At 35.9% G+C, this 20974-nt stretch overlaps 1 protein-coding gene across 1 annotated transcript; it reads right to left on the reverse strand.

Annotated features, from left to right (window-relative positions):
- Positions 1-4460: 4460 nt before the first annotated feature.
- On the reverse strand, positions 4461-12554 carry LOC147384310 (LYR family of Fe/S cluster biogenesis protein). The gene is made up of 2 exons (XM_086425989.1): positions 12280-12554; positions 4461-4901 (listed from the first exon to the last, which is right to left on the reverse strand). The coding sequence occupies exons 1-2, from the start codon at positions 12487-12489 to the stop codon at positions 4716-4718; spliced, it is 396 nt and encodes a 131-aa protein (XP_086282115.1). The 5' UTR covers positions 12490-12554; the 3' UTR covers positions 4461-4715.
- Between the last annotated feature and the right edge of the window lie 8420 nt (positions 12555-20974).

Consider the following 20974-nt stretch of genomic DNA (forward strand, 5'->3'; position numbering starts at 1 on the left):
TTAATCCAACCCAGTGGTTTCGAAGATCTCAATACCGTCGTCCTTTCTCCCTTCTACGACGGAGGACGGTTTGATCCTGAAACGGATGAAATCCGAGGTCGAAGTTTCAAAACTCCCGTATATAAATACAGCTGATTTTTGACGATATGGGGTGAAAGAGGAAATGAAACGAAGAGATCTTAGGTGGGTTTTGTATATGTCGAGGCTGCGGACTTTTCTCCCTTCTGATTTGGAAGTCGACGGCGAGCAGTTTACGACAAATCCAAGGCTGAAAATTGATGAAAAAACGAATTTAAAAAAAAAAAATGAGTTGGCTGGTTTTGGGTCGTTTAAAACGAAAGTGAATAGTGAAAAAAATTAACAAAAAATTTATTTATATATATCTTGGGATGAAATCGGTATTTTGCCTATTGTTTTGATCGACTATAACTTGACCGTCCAGACTCTAAAACTGATAAATGGATACTCTATTTTATCTAATTTTTCGTTTCGGATCTGATAGTATGGTCAATTTCTACAAATTTTATCTTTAACAAAAATTTACATTTTTGCCCTGAGTTGACCCCTAAAGTTGACTTTATTTTCGTTTTTGACGATAATTCGACTTTCTATGCTAAAAAAAATGACAAATAAATAGTTCATATTTAATAATTTTTTGTTACAAACTCAATGATATAATCAAATCTTAATAATTCTTGTTCTAGCAAAAAGTCACTATTTTAACCTGATCTGACTCGATAATCGAGGATTTTGTAATTTTCATATTCGAACTCGCACTTCAACATGCTTATAAGCTAAAGTATGTTTTTCGATCATTTTAAATCAAATGGTGAGGTCAGATTCTATTAAAAATAATCAGAAACATCCTAAAATTTTATCCTAAGTCTCATTTTCAAGATTTTCTTAAATTTTTACTATTTATTTTTTTCTCGAGATACGAATAAAAAATTTGGGGTTTTACATATAAAGTGGAGGGATAGGGTAGCGAAGTGTTAGCAATTAAAATGTGCACATGAGATGACAATTAGGATGCTATGGGAAATGACTTGGCATAAGAATGAAAGGTGGCAACACAATGTGTGTGCTGTGAGAAACTAAATGACAAAACAAACAAAAAATGAATGAGGAAAATGGCAGATGGGAAAGAAATGGGGGCAACAGCTGCTGGCAAGGAAGTGTAGCATGTGGTGGCAATGAGGTGAATAGCTGAGAGTGGCAGAAAAGTGGTATGAAGAAAGAGGTATCAATGGAATGAAAAGTGGCACATATGAGTAGGATTGAGTGGGCTTAAGAAGTGAGGTGGTGAAGGTTTAGGAGGTAAAGGTTTATGATAGGAAATTGTCCACTTTTAGCCCATGGGCCAAGCAAGAGGGTCTTAGGTTATTATTTGAAATAAAATAAGTATTTTTTTATTATAAAGATTTGTGTCTTTAAGCCCGTTGACGGTTTTTTTTTAATATATAAAAATACATCTTTTTTAACCCTTTTCGAGTGGGGCCGTTCAAATTGGGGTGTCTACAATATCTATCCTTGCAGAGGCTTGCTTCACCCACTCTACATTATCCCACCATTTAACTTGTACCATTTCAAACCCCGATAATGTGAAAAAGATTTTGATGGTTTAGCAACTCATTCTCGAGCTAAGTCAAAACAAAATCAATATTAAAACCATGGCTCTAGGGGAGGGACATCAAAAATACCCAATCCATTGCAATCAAAAATATTACCATACTATCTCATCAATAGATGAGGTATTTTCCCTACAACTTCAACTCATTAGCTACATTATCCCACATAATCCTTCCTCTCTCTCTTAGTCGAGAAAGGATGAAAAAGTGCTTAGGAAGATATGATGTTGGTGTTGTTGGAGAGCAAATGTTGTAGACTACTACTTCTACTGATAGATTAGATAATATTGTAATTATATGTATTTAAAAGGGTATTTTTTTCATCCTTTCTCGACTAAGACAGAGAGAGGAAGGATTATGTGGGAGATTTTTTCGGATCTCCCACTCTCCTCGAGTTCTATATTGTTGATGATGATTTAATTCTCGAATTGCGTGTTGATTTTTTCACTTTTCTTTATCTTCTTCTTTGACTAAACTTGGTCTTTTTGGTTATCTTCTCTGTTAGTCTCACCTGAAGATACATCAGTGTGGTGTTAGCCAAGACGCCCTTGATGATCAAGTTAGAACTTGAGAAAATTTGTAGAGTAAGGAAAATAGATTTATAAGTAGAATAGCGTTGTGTGTCCTCATGTACCTTGAGGTGGGAGAAGTCTCTCTATTTATTGATTTGACTCATTTACTTAGAATGTGTAACTTCTTTCCATGATGTCTGTCATTGATGACCCATGATGTCATTATGAGCCATTTTCTCATCTCATAATGGCTTTAATGCATTATTATCTAGGCTCGTAATGGCCTTGAAGCCCCACTCTCTTGGTTTTTGTAACAGACAAGAGAAGTGGATTTTACTCTGCAGTCGATTTAACTCAGTGACTGTTCAGTTCTACGAGTTGGACATCAAACCTCCTTAAGAAAATATGAAGGGGTCAACTCCATGAGAGAGGCCAAACCTCCTTAAGAGAATGTGAAGGGGTCGGTTCTATGGGGGCTGAACCATATGGGTATGTGTTAGATCCGTGGTGCTTGGTCATTTCGAGTTTGGACCGGGTTGTAATGCTATATTTTCTAATCTCACTAATCAAATATTTTTGGTTCCTACATATTAAATGTAGATGGGAGAGAGAGAGAGAACCTTGATTTTCAATAGTAAGAGATTTGTTATCCATCTTGTCGTAACTTGATTCTATTTGTCAGAACATGATCAATGTTTGTCATCGACGAAAAGAACCTATTTCTTCTATTAGGGTTTTAGTAGAGGCAACCCAAACATGGTTTTAAAACTTGTTTTTACGTCTCGTCTTGGACGAGTTTTCCGATACGTTTGATACATCTCGTTTAACAATGAGGAAAATGAATGTGGGGTTTTAAATCCCGTCTGATACATTGACTTGTCCATCCATCTCGTCTCATCTATGCTTGATATTGAAACGACTCGAGCGACACGTCTCGGTCTCGAACGTGTTTTGAAGCGATGAACCCAGATCAATTTCGTTTTTTTTCCTGTTTGAAGTGTCTATGAGAAGGATGATGACATGGCAAGTGATTGATGTGGCAAAATTTACGAGATGTGTGTTGCTGAAATCCAAGGGCAGTAAAACTCATTCATATACTTCTCTCCACAAAGGACCGTGGGAGAGCCAGATTCTTTGCTCAATGATGAATGCACGCGGTTTTGGTATGTTGCTGATGTGGCAAGGGCACAGAGCCGCACATTGTTTTCCTGTGTATCCCTATAAAAAAAATATATGGTTCTATGCCCTTGCCACGTGAGCCCTGTACCAAAACGGCATGCATTTATCACGACTCATTTATTTATTTATTTATTTATTTCAGTCATGCTGGAGTGACCCTCAAGCTGGAATCTCATATCGCACTAAAAGTGGATAGAAAACATAGATGCTTTTCTCCTATTTCAATGAAAAGCATCTATGATTCCCTCATACTTTCACATCAAGAAATGCAATATGAGGCTTGAGGTCACTTCAACATTATTCTTTTTTATTTATTTATTTATTTTTATTGTTGCTGTAATTATTAATTAATAACACGGATAAAATTGGTATTTTATCAAATTAGCTGGCATTTATGACAGTAACGAATAGCCTTTTAACCATTTTAAGAAACAACTTATTTACCAAATATACTTTTTTACTTACTTCATAAATAGCTTGCGAGGTGACCTGTCCTGGTAAATAAGATAATTTTATCACATTTTTTGGCATAAAATAATTCTACACGGAATTTGATTTTCACGCAATTGTTTCTGGTCTTCATCTTGTTTTTTAAAACATTCAACTTGAATCTCTCTTTTGATTGGAATCCGGCCTTTGTTGAAGGTGCCCAAATTATTTCAATCGACTTTCTCTTAATTTATCATCGATTGGAATTACTCCTACATATATATTTTCAAACTTCATCTTTTCAAGCACAATCACTAAATAATTTATGAAGTTAATAGTTTCCTTTGACCTTTGCAGGCAAGGGTGGTAGGAGAGAGAGAGAGAGAGAGAGAGAGAGTAAGGGGAGGTTGGTGCATGACAATTAGAAAGATTGCATAAAAGATAATATTAAATTTGTAACATTAAGAAATTTATAATTTTTTCACAATTAATTTTAGAAACTCATTTTAAAAGATCTGCCACCAAAAGTCGACAAAAATTTGTTCGACAAAACAATTATACAGAGAACCGGAGTGCTATATGGATCAGACCTTATATGACCCAAGCCTCACCCAATGATTAAATGAACGTGATTGGGCATTTGGTCGACGTCTAAACAGGCTTAACTGTATTTCGAACCAATTTGCAGTGATCCGTAAGAGCCCTTGTGGTGTGCTTCTTGTTCCAATACATTTCTTTTCGAAAATGCAAAAGAATTTTCTTTGTTCTAACAAAACATTTTGGCCAAAATGCCAAAATACAAACAAAAGGAGTAATTGATTGATCTTCTCCAACATGAAGACAGATGAACAGAGCAGTTTCAATATGAATCTTATTCCTGAAGTCTACAAAAGCAAGGTTAAAAAAAAACACAAATTGTCCAACCCAGATATGGAAGGTAAAGTTTACTACCTCCTCGACGTCAGCTTTAGAAGTAGTTGGTGGTGTAGAAATTTTTAAGGAAGTCGGACGTCCCTTGTTCCTTGGTTCCATGGTCATTCACAAGCCCTTCACTCCCTACCACATATTGACCGATGATGTGGTGCCGTTGTTTTGCATGCTCAACAACGTTGCTTAGCTCCTCCAATGCATTAAAGAGAAGCATGTCGATTACCTATAGATGTGGGGAATAAAAAGAAAAAGAAGAGTCAAAATTAATGTCCAAACCGACATGAAGTTGTCTAATATCACAACTCATTAAATAGTTATAATAATTGAAAGACACAGTAGAACTTGATCAAAGAAGATCAAATTTAGGATGGGTCATTTTTTTTTTTTTTTTGAGAAGTATAATATATTGAAAAAGAAAGGGGGGGGGGGGGGGGGGTAAACAAATTACAAGGAGGCCGAGGAAGCCTCGTAAAGAACAAAAACAAGAGAAATAAAAATCAAAGATTACAAAAAGAGTTCTATCTAAAAACAAAATCATCAAAAGATAACCCTGCAAACTCTATATGTTGTTTTGACCAAAGGTATAAGGAACCCAAGATCTCCAAACAGCCTGCATGAGAACTTCTAACCTTACCGTTGAACACCCTGTTATTTCTCTCGTTTCACACCCCCCAAGCAATCGCCGATGGAAGCATTAGCCCACAGGAGTCTTTTTCTGGGGTGAAAATCATTGTTGACCCATTCTGTTAACAAAGAGAACTTACTAGGAAGGACCCAACTAATACGAAAAAGACCAAGGAAGATAGACCAAATATTATGGGCAAAGGGGCAGTGAATTAAGATATGATCAACGGATTCCCCATCCCTCAAGCAAAGGGGACAATAATTGGGGTGATCCAACCTCGAACAATCAAGTTATCCATCGTAAGAATCCTACCAAGGGAGGCCAACCAAACAAAAAAAGAAATTTTTGAGGGAACTGATTTGGACCAAATGATGGACCCCGAAAAGGATCGCTCAACAAGAGGGATGAGCCACTTATAGAAGGACCTTAAAAAGAATCTCGAGTCTTTAGCACACTTCCATTCCTACCTATCCTGTTCGCTTTCATTGAGATGAAACGAATGCAGGAGATCAAGGAAAGATGTCACCTCAATTAGCTCCCAATCATTAAAATTTCTCCTGAACCCCAAATCCTAGTTAGGATTGGAATGCGAATCAAACACTGCTGGATAGCGCGGTTCTTCTTAATAGAACAAGCGTACAATGTCGGAAATTGAGTTGCCAGAGGAAATGTGCCACACCTAGGGGTGCAACTTAATTCGGTTCAAACCGAGAACCGAACCAAACCGTGAAATTTGGATTGGTTTGGTTCGGTTTAGATTAGTATCGGTTCGGTTTCGGGTTTAGAGAATAAAAAACCGATGAATTTAGTTCGGTTCTCGGTTCAGGTAATATAAAAAACCGAACCAAACCGAAAATCGAATTATTATTAATTTAAAATAAAATATTTAATTTATATTTAATTTTTAATTTATAATTTTTACAAAAACCAACGAAACCCTCGTCTCTCTTGTCTGTCTCTCTATCGTCTCTCTCGCTCGTCACTGTGAAGTGTGACCTACTGCCAGTGGCTGCCACCGGCCGATCATCCTCTTTCTCTCTCTCATCTCTGCGGCCGATCATCCTGTTTCTACCTCTACAGAGATGAAGCTAAAAGAATGGGTGGGACCAAAAACTAGTATCTAGAATTTTGAAAACCATATTTGAAGATGTGATGTTAGATGCCAATGACAAAGGTGTGTTTCCCTCATCATTGGTTCCATGAACGGATCATTTACCCCGTCAGAAATCATGCCAACGTTCTTCAAGGCATAGATAAAGGATCCATGCATACGATACTTTCTTCTTTGCACTTTCTTTTTCTTCTCCTTTGTCTATTTCTTTTCTTTGCTTTATTTTAGCGGGTCAGTTTGACCTCCTTTTATTTCTTTTTCTATTGGCATAATACTTTCACCTAAAAAAATTCATATTATAATGTCATTCAAGGAATGCTATGAGTACACTCATCTCTCTAATCTAGACTTCACTTGGTGTCCCAAATGGATGTGGGTGATGCTCAAAGATCTTTTATTCCCAAGTCATGTGAATAAGATCTACAGAATGTAATAGCGTTTCCTTTGAGATATGGTGGAAATAGTATAAAAGGCCAGGGTGTGAAGATTCACAATGATAGTTAAAATCCTGACTTGGAACGTTAGGGGATTGGGTGAGACCATAAAGATACAGTTAGGCCTTGTAAACCTCATCTTGTGGTCCTTCAGGAATCGAAGTTAAGTGTGGACAATGATAAAATTGTGTCAGATCTCTTGTGGGAATCGGTCTTCCTGAGTGTTCAAGATCATTTGGCTGGCGCTTTCGCCTTATCAATCCTTTGCAATTGTAGAGGTCAACTTCTTTGTGGGTGTTTACCATAGTCTATGGCTCTTCAAGGAAGGGGGAGTGCAATCAGTTTTGGGAGAAGTTGGATGATGTGTCAGTATACTGGGAACGTCCGTTGTGTCGGGAGGTGAGTTCAATTCAATCCAGTTCGCTCTTGAGAAAAGTGGAGGTTTGAGTTCTGTCAGAAGCTTGAAGGGGTTTGTGGATTAATAAACGTATAATAAATATAATTTAATGAAACCTTCTAAAGAGATATATTGTTAGATTGTAACCTATCTTGAGTGTCAGAGCGGTTTTGCTAGGTATTACACAAGTGAGGAGTTCAAGGTGCGGAAGAGGAAGACCAGAGAAACGAGTAGTTTGCGGTACAGATCCTAAGGTGTTCAGATTATGAGAATTCTCCCACGAAGAAACCCTCCACTTCAATTGTATAGGTAAGTGGTTTTACAAGGCATTCTCCTCTTATATCTGTCAATGAAGTCTCAGATTTCTTTAGACCTATAGCAAGCCCTGAACGAAGTACCTAAATGCATATATATATATATATATAAAAAGACCTAAACCACTATAATGAACAATTATAGGGTAAGGTTTCCCTTGTCTCAATCCTCTAGAACTCTTTAAACACATAATACGACACCCATTTACTATAATGGAAAAGGCACTAAGGAGACACATTTCATAATTCACCTTCTCTACAAACTGCCAAATCCCGTCCTCATACTAATGTAGTCTAAAAACCCCTGGTTTACATCATTGTGGGCTCTTTCTCCAAATCAATATTGCTTATCTTCACATGGGTGTTTTCGTTAGGCATGTAATAAAATCAAATATAATTCGCTATAGCTTTTTTTGTTTTTTTTTATAAGTAATATTTCATTAATAGAAAATATTCATTACTGATATTTAAAACCAATCTCTTTCTTACTTTTTTCCTTGATATTGCAAGAATTTTATTTTTTTGATGGGTAAGCTGGACTTGAACCCATGACCTCAAAGATGTTTTTGCAATGTGTCAAACCACGCCTTTTCGCAAGATTACCCCACCCCCTTTTGGGATGGGACTAGTCTCTACAATTGCACGCCCTGTCCCCATAGAAGTTTCCCAATGTGTAATAAGTTTAAGCCAAGAGGCCACCCAGTTTCAAACACATGACCAAAAGGAGCAAGCCCTTGTCACTAGTCTAACCACTGAGCCAATCCCACAGGAGTTAAAACATTTCCTTTCATTTTCAAAGACTTATCAAATATTCCTGGCAAAGAAATAGATTGTTGGAGACGTGTTGAACCAACGAATATTAGGAGAAATGAAAATACTATGTACATCCCCACTCGTTTTTTCTTGGGGAGAAATTCAAGAAGAATGACTTGAATAAAATTAAATGTAAAGTTGCACATCTTCACATGATTTTTTTTCATTACGTGTAACAAAGTCAAAGATAATTCGCTATGGCTGTCAGCTTTATTTGTTTCATTACTGATCTTAAATACCAATTCCTTGTTTTTCGGGAACTTAAAAGATTTTTTCTGGAATACAGTAGATTGCTAGAGACATGGTGAACCAATGAACGTTGCGAGAAATGTAATGCTATGGACCACCCCCCCCCCCCCCCTTGCTTTTTCTTGGGGAGAAATATTCAAGAGTGAATTCAATAGAATCAAACTTAAAGTTGTATGCTAGCTTGAAGATTTTTTCTTTTTTTTTTTCCTGATAGGCAAAGCAGAATTCATAATATAAAAAGATGGCTTAAAGAATTCTAAACATAAGTATTTTATTTGGAGCATCATGCAAGTTAGAAATGATTGTAGAAAACCAAAGTAAACCATAGAAGCATCTAATAAGTTTTGTTTCATAAGTAAAGATTTATTGACTAGATAAAATAGAAAACAATGGGAGGAAGCTCAATGGGAAGGGCTCTCACAACACCGCCAAGGTTTCTATGTTTGTGTGGCAAGCGTCGTTGGAGAAAGTCATCATGTTGGATCAATTGTTCGAGAGGTCTTCAAACACCGAAAATGGATGGTTGCTTTTCTTCAAAGAGGGTGAGACGGTGAACCATTTGCTCATTCACTATGATCTTGCTCACGAGGTTTAGGCACATTTCCTCAGCCTCTTCAGTGTGGGCTGTTTTTCCCAAGGTCCATCTAGGAGCTTTTGGCAGCTTGGGGATCCTGGGGTAACCCCTTCAAAGGCACGAAACGAATCCTTTGGAATCTAACCCCATTCGCCATATGTTGGGGTATTTCGAAGGAGAGAAATAACCATATTTTTTAGGGGAAGGAGCTTTCGATGCATGATCTATTATTGTCTATTTTGGGTCTCTTGTTATTTCGGGGAAAATTGTATAAAGTTTTTAAATGTATCTTCTTTGAGGATCTCATTGTCAGGTGGGATATGGTTTGTAATTTAGAGGATGCCTAAGCGGCCCTCACCCTTTTTGTTAAGTTTGTTCTTCAGGGCCATCTTGTCCCCCATTTTAATAAAATTTAAACTTATCAAAAAAATAAAAATGAGGTTACAATCTTACAAGAAAGTTACAAATAGGAAAACCATCTCTTAATCAAGGTAAACCAATAAAATTTTGATGGTTGCTCATTTAGCACCTTCAAACTAGCTAGATTAAAAGGTGGATTTTGAAGACATCAAGGGTGTGAACATGAAGATCTATCCAAGTCCAATAGTCTCAAAAAAGTAAAACAAAGCAAAATCCAATTATAGAAGGTTTAACAATGTTGAATTGCATTGCTAAGAGATTGTGTCAAGCAGAAGGAATTTTTCTTTAAAAGTAAAAGGTCGTGTCGTGAATTTTTTAAGGAAACTTTTTTCCAAGTTCAATAGACATAGAGATAGCAGATAGAAAGTTGAAGGACCTTGTAGACCTAGTTCACATCATCAAACACATATCATTAAGACCTTGTAGACTAGTGAGAATTCCCCAAAACAATGATTACCGAATTTGATTAAGCTAATCTAATTTAGTAGATATTCATATAAGGCAGAATTAAACCAAAGAACGTGCAACCAAGACACAATTTTTACGCGGAAAATTCCGAGAAAAAACTACAGGTCCAAGTCCCAAACTATCCACTATAGAATTGTGAGTTTACAAAAGTCATCCACACACAAGACGATAGGCAGACTCAAATCCCCGATCCACCTCTTTCTTATTTTACCATGCCTTTTATAGAACTCCACAATCTGATTCCACAAAGCGCTCCAAGTCTCGATCTCCACATGATCCGAATCCACGAACTGCAACACTCGATTCCACGAGCAATATTGAATAAAGATTCTGACTTCGGTCGTGTTGGAATTTCTTAAACACTCATCAATAAGAATTGAAGCTCCAGTTTGTGAAATTCACAGGTATCTTAGAATAAAATATATTCATTTCTTCCACAAACTCTTTGAGAAAAACCTCTGGTGTGTTCTTGTGTGTCTTCCAAAAACTTAGGCAAAAGTTCTTTTTATTGAAAGAAACCAAGGGGTTTTACATGACTTTGAATTAGCGAAAAATCAGAGGTTCTTCACGGAAAAAAAATTATGATCAATAGGTGGTTCAATCGATTGGTTTTAGCTCCATCTGATTGATCGGACTCTCCTGGTCATTGATCGGTTTTTAGCCAGCATCGAACAATCGGACTACTCTAGTCGATCGATACTATATAGTAAAACTTAAAATTGAATTTTTTTTCTTTCTTTTAAAAAATTAAGAACAATGGACTTTTAATTTTATGAAAAGTTCTAATCACCTAAGGTTCCAATAATTCTCTACATCCCTTACCATCCTAGAATGGAATCGAATGGTCTTCAATAAGATCTTCAATCCTTACGCTTTACTTGGACTTTGAGCTTGAGCATGATTCTTGAACCAAATGATGACAAGACTCAACTGATTTTAGAAACAGACCTTTGCTAACAATTATGAAAATAATTTCCTAACAACTAGTTCACTTCATCAATCACACATCCTTTCTTTTATCACATTATTTTTTGGCTAAAGGTTATCCAACAACTTATATAAATGGAAACACTATTGCCAACTCATGGGGAAAGGAGGTGTGGATGGGCATACCACGTCACAATAAGTAACCTTTCAAAACATTTCATTTACCTCCATTTAATAAATAACAAAAAGAAAAAAGAAAGGGAAAAAAATTACTTGATTGTAAAAAATGCCCCAGTTAGAAGAAGTATTGAAGTCGAGGGCCCCAATAGAGCGAGTGGAAGACCCAAAAGAATGTAGATAGACATAGTGAAAGAAGATATTAACTTGCTTTCAATAAGAATGAACGTGGCTCTATATAGAGTGGAATTGAGGAATAGGGTTCGTTTAGACAAGCACTAATCTTTGGGATAAAGCTTTGTTGTTGTTGTTGTTGTTGTTGACTTGATTGAAGTAAAGGCTCGAATGAAGAGATAGAGAAAAAAAAGAAGAAGATATAATTGAAGATGCATTGCATCTGGAGGAAGAATGCAGTTCAAAAAAATCATTTCAACAAAAAACTGTGAGTGGTGCAGGACCATAAGCATTATGAGTGGGGGTTTCCAAATTCTCGACTTTCTGCACAAGAGCATTGCTTCGATCATGTGGCTAGCGATAAACTCTTTCTAATTGTTACATTTCCCTTTTCTTTTTCTAAATCAATTTGAGTATCTTTTTTTTTAGGGTAAATTTGAGTAAGATCCTAATATGGATCTTGATCTTAATTGGGTTGCAATAACAGAGGAAGATGAATTACTTGTAAAAAAAATGAAGAAGGGAACACCCCTCGAACCAGCAGATCTCTTATCTTACTTAGATGGGAAACACATTGACATGAAAATATAAAATAACAAGAAATCAACCATAGGAGAAAAATCTCACTAAATCAATGAAATAAAAATATATATAAGCAACATCTCATCAAAATCACTTCCATACCCAATTCAATATCTCAGAAGAAATTAAGCTAAAAATTGAACAACCCAGAATTGAAAATCACGAATCTAAGAGAAAAATCGAATACCCATGAAGGGAAACAGGAATCTTAGAAAAATTAGTCGAAATTAAGCAAAAATTGAACAACCCAGAATTGAAAATCATGAATCTAAGAAAAAATAGAATACCCAAGAAGGGAAACAGGAATCATCGAAAGATGAAGACTTGAATTAGTACCTTAGGATTGGTAACATGCGCGTTCTTGCGGACTTGAGCAGAGATGGCTGAGCGAAGCTTTGATGGAGTCACCACGTCGTCAAGATTGTAAATTTCCATAATTGTCGGGATCGATCTACATGCTTTCTTGAAGAAATCGAAGGTCCGGTTTCTCGCTTCTTCGAGAGTTGCAGAGTTTGGTGGAACCTTAATGCTTTTCATGAAAGCCATTGTTGTCGCAGCGAGGGAACGAGAGGAGCTAAACCTAACCACACCAACAAAAATGCTGTAAAAAGTGACCAACAAAGTGACTACTGTGTAACATGGCTTATAACTCGGTCGAGTACGAGTTGACTCGAGATAAAAACAAGGAACTCTAATATGGACTTAATTTGGTTTCAAACATCGATATGAGATGACTCAAGAAATTACCCTATTTTGCTCTAAAATAAAAAAACAAGGAACCCACAATTGATAACCACACAGATAACACCCATCGCATTCCATACTTTTCTTACACATTTTACCAAGTGGAAATCTTTCTTTCACCCCGTAATGACTTCCATTGCTACCAATACTCGAAAAGCCTTAAATGTTATTATGATACTTCTTTTTCGTAGTTCTTTGATTTCATGCTTAATTGCTTTGATACTCTTTGAATTCCAACCCATCCCCTCCAATTTTTTCCTCAACTTTAATTACAAACCCAGCTATGCAAATTCTACCACTTTTTTTAATGGTGATGTTGATTGTTTTCGGTTGTTAGAAATCACCTTCTACTCTTCTAGTTCCAAATGTTCCAAATTGATCATGACCCTATAAACTAATTTGGACTAATTAAATGCTTTGCAACTTTTATTATGGTACCAACCTGTTCCAACATATGTTGGATCAAACCCCACCCTATTTTTTTATCCTTGAGTCATGGGTACATAGGTATCTCAAGAATAACTTATAAAAACTAAGAGTATCACTAAATTACATTAAAATATTTTTTATAATTTAAAAGAGAGAGAGAGAGAGAGAGAGAGAGAGAAATAATCTAAAGACAGAACCTATTGGAGATTCCAGTTTTGGTTATGTGTTGTTGAAACAACATATTATAAGCAATAGAAAATAATATAAAAATCACGACGAAATTAAAAGAACTTATCGTTGACTATGGCACGGAGAAGCCGCTATCCTTAAAACCAATTTCGTCCCCTTAGGATTGAATCCTTAGTGCAGTCGGTCTCAAGCATCTAGTTCCCATGATTCAACAGGCATTGTCTGTTAATCTTGCACTCAAAAATAGCAATCTACGACGAATTCAATTAGATCAAACTTTGTAAAACCAGTAGAATTGTGTATTGGAGAAAAGAAGAGAGATCAAAAAGTTCTATGTAGCACACCCACGTAGGGCTTAAATTTCGAGATTTGCACCCCCTGCGTACGCATCGCATGCGTACACACGCACTAAGATTTTTCCACAAGTTGGCCCCAAACACAATAGGCTATAGTCTCATGGTGCCTTGGGCCCCCATGTACGCGGAAGGCCCAGTCTCTCTCTTTCTTTCTTACACTCAAGCAATAGTGTGAGAGAAATCATAAATAAGTTGAAAACTATTTTTGTATTTATCTGATGTGGGACTAAAGATTTAAAGAGTTGTCTTTACAACTCTCATAACCAAAAAGCAAAAAAAAAAATCTTGACTTTCAACTTATACAAAAAATAAAAAAAAAATTCTTTTTAATTTATGTTTCACCAAATAAGGAAATTTCTACTCTTTACAAGAAACACTCAAGAGGTCTTGAATTCAAACCTTATTCTCAAAATATATGGAAACTATGAATTTTACAATAATCCCCCATAGATTCATAGTAAAAAAAATAAGGAAGCGTTGCTCGTACAAGGTGAAATATCAAGTACCTAATGTTGATGTCTTTTAGACTTAATCGACACTTAGTATAGATAAACATAACTCTCAGAGACATGGTATAACTAGGTTACTTAACCTTTTCTCTTTTAGTGTAAGTTAGTTATTATATCATACATATCTTTCTTTCTATGACCGATCAAGTTCTTATGATTTGACACTTTTCGACTATGTGTCGAATCTTGATCTTTCTTGAATATTTTAGAATATTTGTCCATAGTATTCATAAGAAGCGACCCCACTTCCACATTCACATAGGTAAGTCCATCAAATGTGTTTTATGACTATTACATATCACTTAATAAGGCTATGGATTATATTAAGAACTTTTGTTCATCATTAACTTGTCATAAATAAGCACTACTTAACACCATAGGAAAGGAACAAAGAGTTTGTTAACTCTTTTTTATTATTGCTTCATCAATTAGTTCAGTGACTTGTTATTACCCATTGAATCTACTTCTTGGGATCTCTATTCATGTAAATTGGGTTTCCATCATAAACTAATTATTTACCTAGGCATTAATCTCATTCCCCTCGAGGATTTACTCATTAACCCTCTAGTTAATGACTTTATTAATGGATCTACTAAATTATTTTCTGACCTTACAAAGTCAATAGCAATCACTTCATTCGTTAATAATTGCCTAACCACATTATGTCTAAGACGAATGTGTGTCTACTCTTACCATTACATATATGGTTTTTAGCCTTGGTTATAGTAGCCTGATTATCACAGTGAATAAATGTTGATGGCGTTTTTTTTTTCCCATAAATGAATACCAATCAATAGGTTTTTCAACCATTCAACATCAATTCCCGTTAATTCTAATGTAATGAACTCTGATTCTATTAAAGATTTAGCCATACATGTCTGTTTGGATGATTTCCAAGAGAGAGCTCCTCCACCTAACTTAAAATATAACTACTAGTGGACTTGGATTCATCAGATTATGAGATTCAGTTCACATCATGGTACCCTTTTAACACAGTTTCGCATAAAATAAATCTTACCTAAAAATAGAAAAATAACTTAACTAAGAAAAATAAAAACATCCTAATCTAAGAAATAAATCCTAATCCTAATCTGAATCTGAACTCTGAGAGGCTCAGGTTCTCGCATGTGCCTTATTCTCCTTAATATAGGCCAACATCTGTCTTTGTTATTCAATCAATAAGTATTGACCAGTCTGCAGATCTTTATATCGTTGGTTGACTTTCTTAAGGCCCCTAAAAACCTTCTCAAAGGCATTTATATACCCTTGTTGAGGTACCTAATTGAAGCAAGACATATCCTCAAAATTGGGGCTCGATGTACGTTCCTCCTTAGGTACTGGTTCGTCGAACTCGACCCCTGCAAGTCCATAACTATGAAGGCTACCATGTTCCTCTTCGTTAAGACTGTAGACACCCCAATTTGAACGGGCTCACACTCGAAAGGGCCCAAAAATATTGATTTTTCAATAGGATTCGCCAACGGGCCTCAAAGGCCCGAATCACCAAAAAGTGACATTTTGATCAAATCGAGGCCCCCAAGACCACCCAATGGTCTAAAGGACCCACCAAAGGGATCGGACCCATCCCATGATGACCCAACCTTCACCGCTCCACGCTTACATCCAGAAAAATCGATAAAATCCTTCAACGGGCCCAAAAATCCCGATTTACCAACACGTGGCATTTCTAATCAAATCAATGAGTTCAAAAATCACAAAAAAATCAATAAAATTAAAAAACGACACTTGGGACGCCTACCACCTCCTATATCCCTTCACCGCTCCATCTCAGAATCCAAAAAAAAAACCTAAGTCCACCTATGGCCCATGAACCCTCAATTCTCCAAAAACCAATTTCTCACCTTATCCCCTAACCTAAATCCAATCTCACACCATCTAAAAACCTAAAACCTACCCACCCTCAAAAATCCAATCCAAAATGACCCCAACCCAATCCAAAAAACCTCTAACCTTTCCTAAAGCCCAAGCCCAATGCCCATAAGTCCGAATCCATATCCAATTCATATCTAACCCACAACCTAAAACCCAAAACCATAACCACATAAACCAATCACTCTTTTACCATCAAAAGGTGACATGTCATCATCCCCTCCACTCCTTCATCAAACCAACCACCCATCACTTTTCTCCAAAAAATTAACTACCCACATCACATTTTCTCTAAAAAATCACATCAACCCACACGCTCCACTCTAAACCTACCCCTCATACTTCCTATAAACCTCCATTCTCTCAAATCAAACACCATCAACCCCATACTCCCCTAACCTACCTCATAACTCCCTAATCCCTATTCTCTTAAATCAAACACATCAACCACACCTCCCCCTAACTACCATCATCATACCTCTCCCTAATCTACCCAGCATCATTTCCTATAAATCCATCTCTACAACCTAAACCTACATCCATCCTCTCAAATCAAACACTCAACCTCTCCCATCAATTAAATCTAAATCTCTAACATCCACACATCATGCCCACATGTCCCATCTCTTTCACCCCTCCCAACCACCATCTTACAACCCTCCATTCTCTTAAATCAAACACATTCAATCAACCAACCATCCTCTTAAACACCATCATCTCACCTCACCAACACTCCACCCAAATGATTTGGGTAAGATCCAAACCATTTGGATCTAAACACTACCCATTTCCACTCATTACACAATTACCCCCACTTTCATTCTAAATTTCATACCCTTCACCTCTAAAACCAATGCCATTATCCATTCTCCTAACTCTTCACCCCATTATACCCCTAAATATCCTTCAAACACCTATAAATACCCCTCCCATCCTCCCAAAAATGGTGACCAAGTCCCCCAAAAAAAAAGTCTATTCTCTTTACTCATCCTCACTACTCTTTCATATCAAATTCTAAAAAAGAAAACTTCACTCTCAACTCACTAAGGACTCAAAAGAACTTGAGAAGATCTAAAAGAAAAAGAAAGAAAAGGAAAGAAGCTTCAAGGTGGGTTCTAGATTTCCCCCTTCCCTCTCTCTCTCTAACCTTTTCCTCTTCCCTCTTCTAACATCCCCCTCTTCTATTTTATTTTATTTTTTATGATTGAACCCCAAGGCTAAAGGTTCATAAGGGTCATTTCCATCAATGAAATGACCCTATGATCAAGCCAAAAATGAATCCCTATCGAGGGCACAAACACACACATGTGACACTTTATTTTTCACTATTTCAAAATCAAAACAACCGAGTTATTTGAGGTTACCGCCACTTGGCAGGGAGAAAGGGGTGCCTAACACCTTCCCCTTTCTCCAACCGAGCCGCTTACCCGAATCTCAAAGCTTGATCAATCCTTATCCATCGTGAGTCACTAAAATGCCAAAAATGTCATTTTTTGAAAAATGTCCATCGGGTGACCATTCACACCTACTTAGTACATGAATGGTGGCGACTTCAAACCATCGTAAATGTGACCGTCGTAATGACGAAAACCATGTAGCTACAAAGACTAAGGGTCCAAAGACCCTGAACATAGGTCTTAAAGCCATCTTTTCCTTTGAATACCAGTATTTTCTCGAGTTGATCCTGAGTAAGTAGGCTAACCATGAGAATACCCATCCGTCATTGAAGAATACAACAGACAAGATGAAGTAAAGCCAATGAACGAATCTGAGTTGTCATTACATCAGTGATTGTCTCAAGAAGCAGGTAGACAACACAAAAGGTCAGATCACAAGTCTGAACAACATGTAAAATATAGAGATGTTTTGTGTGCATCTTAGTCGAATGTTGAGTGCCCAAAGCATTAGATTCTTCTCTCGACATTTAGTTAAGACTTGTTTAAGGTGATTTAAACAGTTCTCAAAGTTGAACCCAAATACAGAAAAGTCAACCACGAAACCTCTAAAAAATTTTCTACCAAATCGAAGAAAATACTTAACATGCATCTTTGAAAAGTGGTTGGTGCATTGCATAACCCAAAGGGCATGCGACGATGGGCAAATGTCCCAAAGGGACATGTAAATGTGATTTTCTTCTGATCTTCTAGAGTAATTGGGATTTGATTGTATCCTGAATAGCCATCAAGGAAATAATAATAAGCATGTCCGGCTAAGTTTTCAAGCATTTGGTCGATGAATGAGAGAGGGAAGTGGTTTTTCCTATAATTCAAATCATATCTAATTTTTTTTTTCATTAAGCCCATATCCAGATCCGATTATCTAATTAATGATTTGGGTCGGTTCAGTCGGATAATTCCAAATCATTTCAAAGTAATTTATAAAAAATGTGGCTTAAATGTGACTTGAACTTAAGACCTCTCCTTTTAAAGAGAAGTTTTGCCCACTACGCATAATATCATCTGTTGATGAATGATAGACTTAAAAAATATAACAATTCTACCTACAATATACACATAATAATATATCATTCGAATATAGGCAGATATAGGGAGAATCCGTATCCAATTTGGGTCAAGGGACATCAACCCATATCCGACCCATATTTTTATTCGGATATACTAGAAAGAACCAAACCCACTAAAAATCATATTCGAATCACTTAGATTTTGAATAAAATCCAACCATTTTAAGCCTATTACTAGTTTGAAAAACATAAGCAAATATGTCTAATAAGTAATATCATAAAAAATAAAAAAAAAAAAATAAAAAAGGAGAAGGGGTAGGGGGACTAATTAAATCAGCTGGTGCTTTATTTTTATAAAGCTAAATGAACCATTGTAAGGGAAAAATACAAGGGTATATAAAAATATCGGAGGGGGCTATAATCTAAATCACTGTAAGAATAAGTTATCAGTTTAAAAAATACAGGGTATATATATATAATAACCATTAAAATATGAGGGCTAAATTACAAAAAAAATTCAAAAAAGTTCAGTGGGGTGGACTATAGCACCCACTCGTCTAGCATTAAGTTGCAATCTGATCCTAGAAACTTTGATTATAGACTAATGACAAATTAAGCTCTAAAACCTGATGCTCTTTGATGTGGCAATGCATAGAACCATAGATCTTTTTCCTTATGTATCTCGAAGAAAGTCTTTGGTTCTATGTACTGCCACATCAGGGAGCTTACAAAGAGCATTAGGATTTAGAGCATAGGTTATCATTAATCTATATTTGGTATGACCACTGACTTGATCATCAAAGTTTTGTCTACAGGGCCAACCCTCATAAACTTGGGATTGAGAGAGGGAAATGATGGAATCAAGAACAAGAACCTACAACTTCAAAGAGCTTTTAACCTTAAATAAAGAGAACTTCTATTGGCACCCCAACTTCTATTTATTACATCCCATTTCTTAAAGTATTTATCACACCCAAATTAAAGATTAAAACAAATCATCAAACAGAACAAAGGTTTGACTCAAATTATTATCTCAACATTACAAAATATTATTCAAACGGTTTTCATACCTATTATTATTAGGCTCATATAAAAAATATTAAACCCAACAAATAACAATATGGTTAAAAAAATAAAAAATTATGAGAAGTTCTATTGGCATCCCAAATTTTACTTATTATCTAAAAAAATTAGGTGCCTATAACAGCTCTCTAAATAAATCCAAATTAAAGAACTCCTCAGGTGAAGAAGAAATGGAAAAAAAACAAAGGGTGGGTCATCACACCCTGTATACATAGGTTAACTCATTATTCAGTGTGTGATAACAAAAAATGGTGTGGCAAAACAAGTACTCTCAAAGTATGCCTTCTAAAGTCATTGAGAAAATTGAAAACCAACTTCCTCTCCAAACTATGTAAAACTAGGGGTGTAACTTGGTTTGTTTTGAAGCCAAATTCGAACTGAATCAACATAGGGCAATTCCACTAAATAAGAATCAGAATCGAACCAAAACGACAATTAACCAAATCAACTCAAACAAGACTAAGGTCAGTTTGGTTTGATTCGGATCTATTGATTGCCAATATTCTATAAACATGCTTGGGAGTAACATATTTAATTGAAATTTATATAATAATAATAATAATACACATTAAACATTAACCTATCCATAAAAAAGTCATAAATCTATGTCCAAACTCATAAAAATAATTCATAATAAATTAGTTATATTTATTTATTATATGAGGGCTCGGTTTTCAGTTGGTTCGTTCCATACAAGCCTTGGATCGAGAAATGAACTGAATTGACTAGTTCTCCATTTTCTTAACCCAAAAGTGAACCGCAACTTGTTCCAAACCAAAAAAACTAGCCCAAACCTATTGGTTTGGTTTTGAATTAGACCAAGTTGCATCCCTGTGTAAAACTGAGCTCTCCGATGATACAAACAAGGCAATGTAAATATGGCGATCCCTTAATATATATATATTTTTTAAGTAACAAAATACCCTTTATTATAAACCATGTTACACATTAGAGAAACCATCCCCAGATGCAGAAACTATCGATTTATGATCAAACCAAACATTTCCTAAAAACTCTCATATTTTTCTCAAAAATGACCAAAATGCCTTTATTAGGGACTCAACCCCATTTCCATATTGAAATACTTATTTTTAGTATATAAAAAAAGGTGAAAATTAAATTCAGGATACTTGAAAACCTAGGCACTGAGTTCTTTTGTTATATAAATAATACTTTGACAACGATTTTTTTGTTATAATCTTTGGTAGTTTTGTGAATTCAAATGGCATGTTATTATAGTAGATGCTAAGATAATAATATTCGTGAACCAATTGGTTTCATGTCAGTTTTCTCCATAACTAAACGTATTTTCTTACTTAAAAAGACAATTAATGGAGAAAGTCAAGAAAGTACATCACTTTTACAGT

The sequence above is a fragment of the Akebia trifoliata genome, chromosome 15 (assembly GCF_017979445.1).
Source record: "Akebia trifoliata isolate Shusen 1 chromosome 15, ASM1797944v1, whole genome shotgun sequence".
NCBI classification, from domain to species: Eukaryota; Viridiplantae; Streptophyta; class Magnoliopsida; order Ranunculales; family Lardizabalaceae; genus Akebia; species Akebia trifoliata.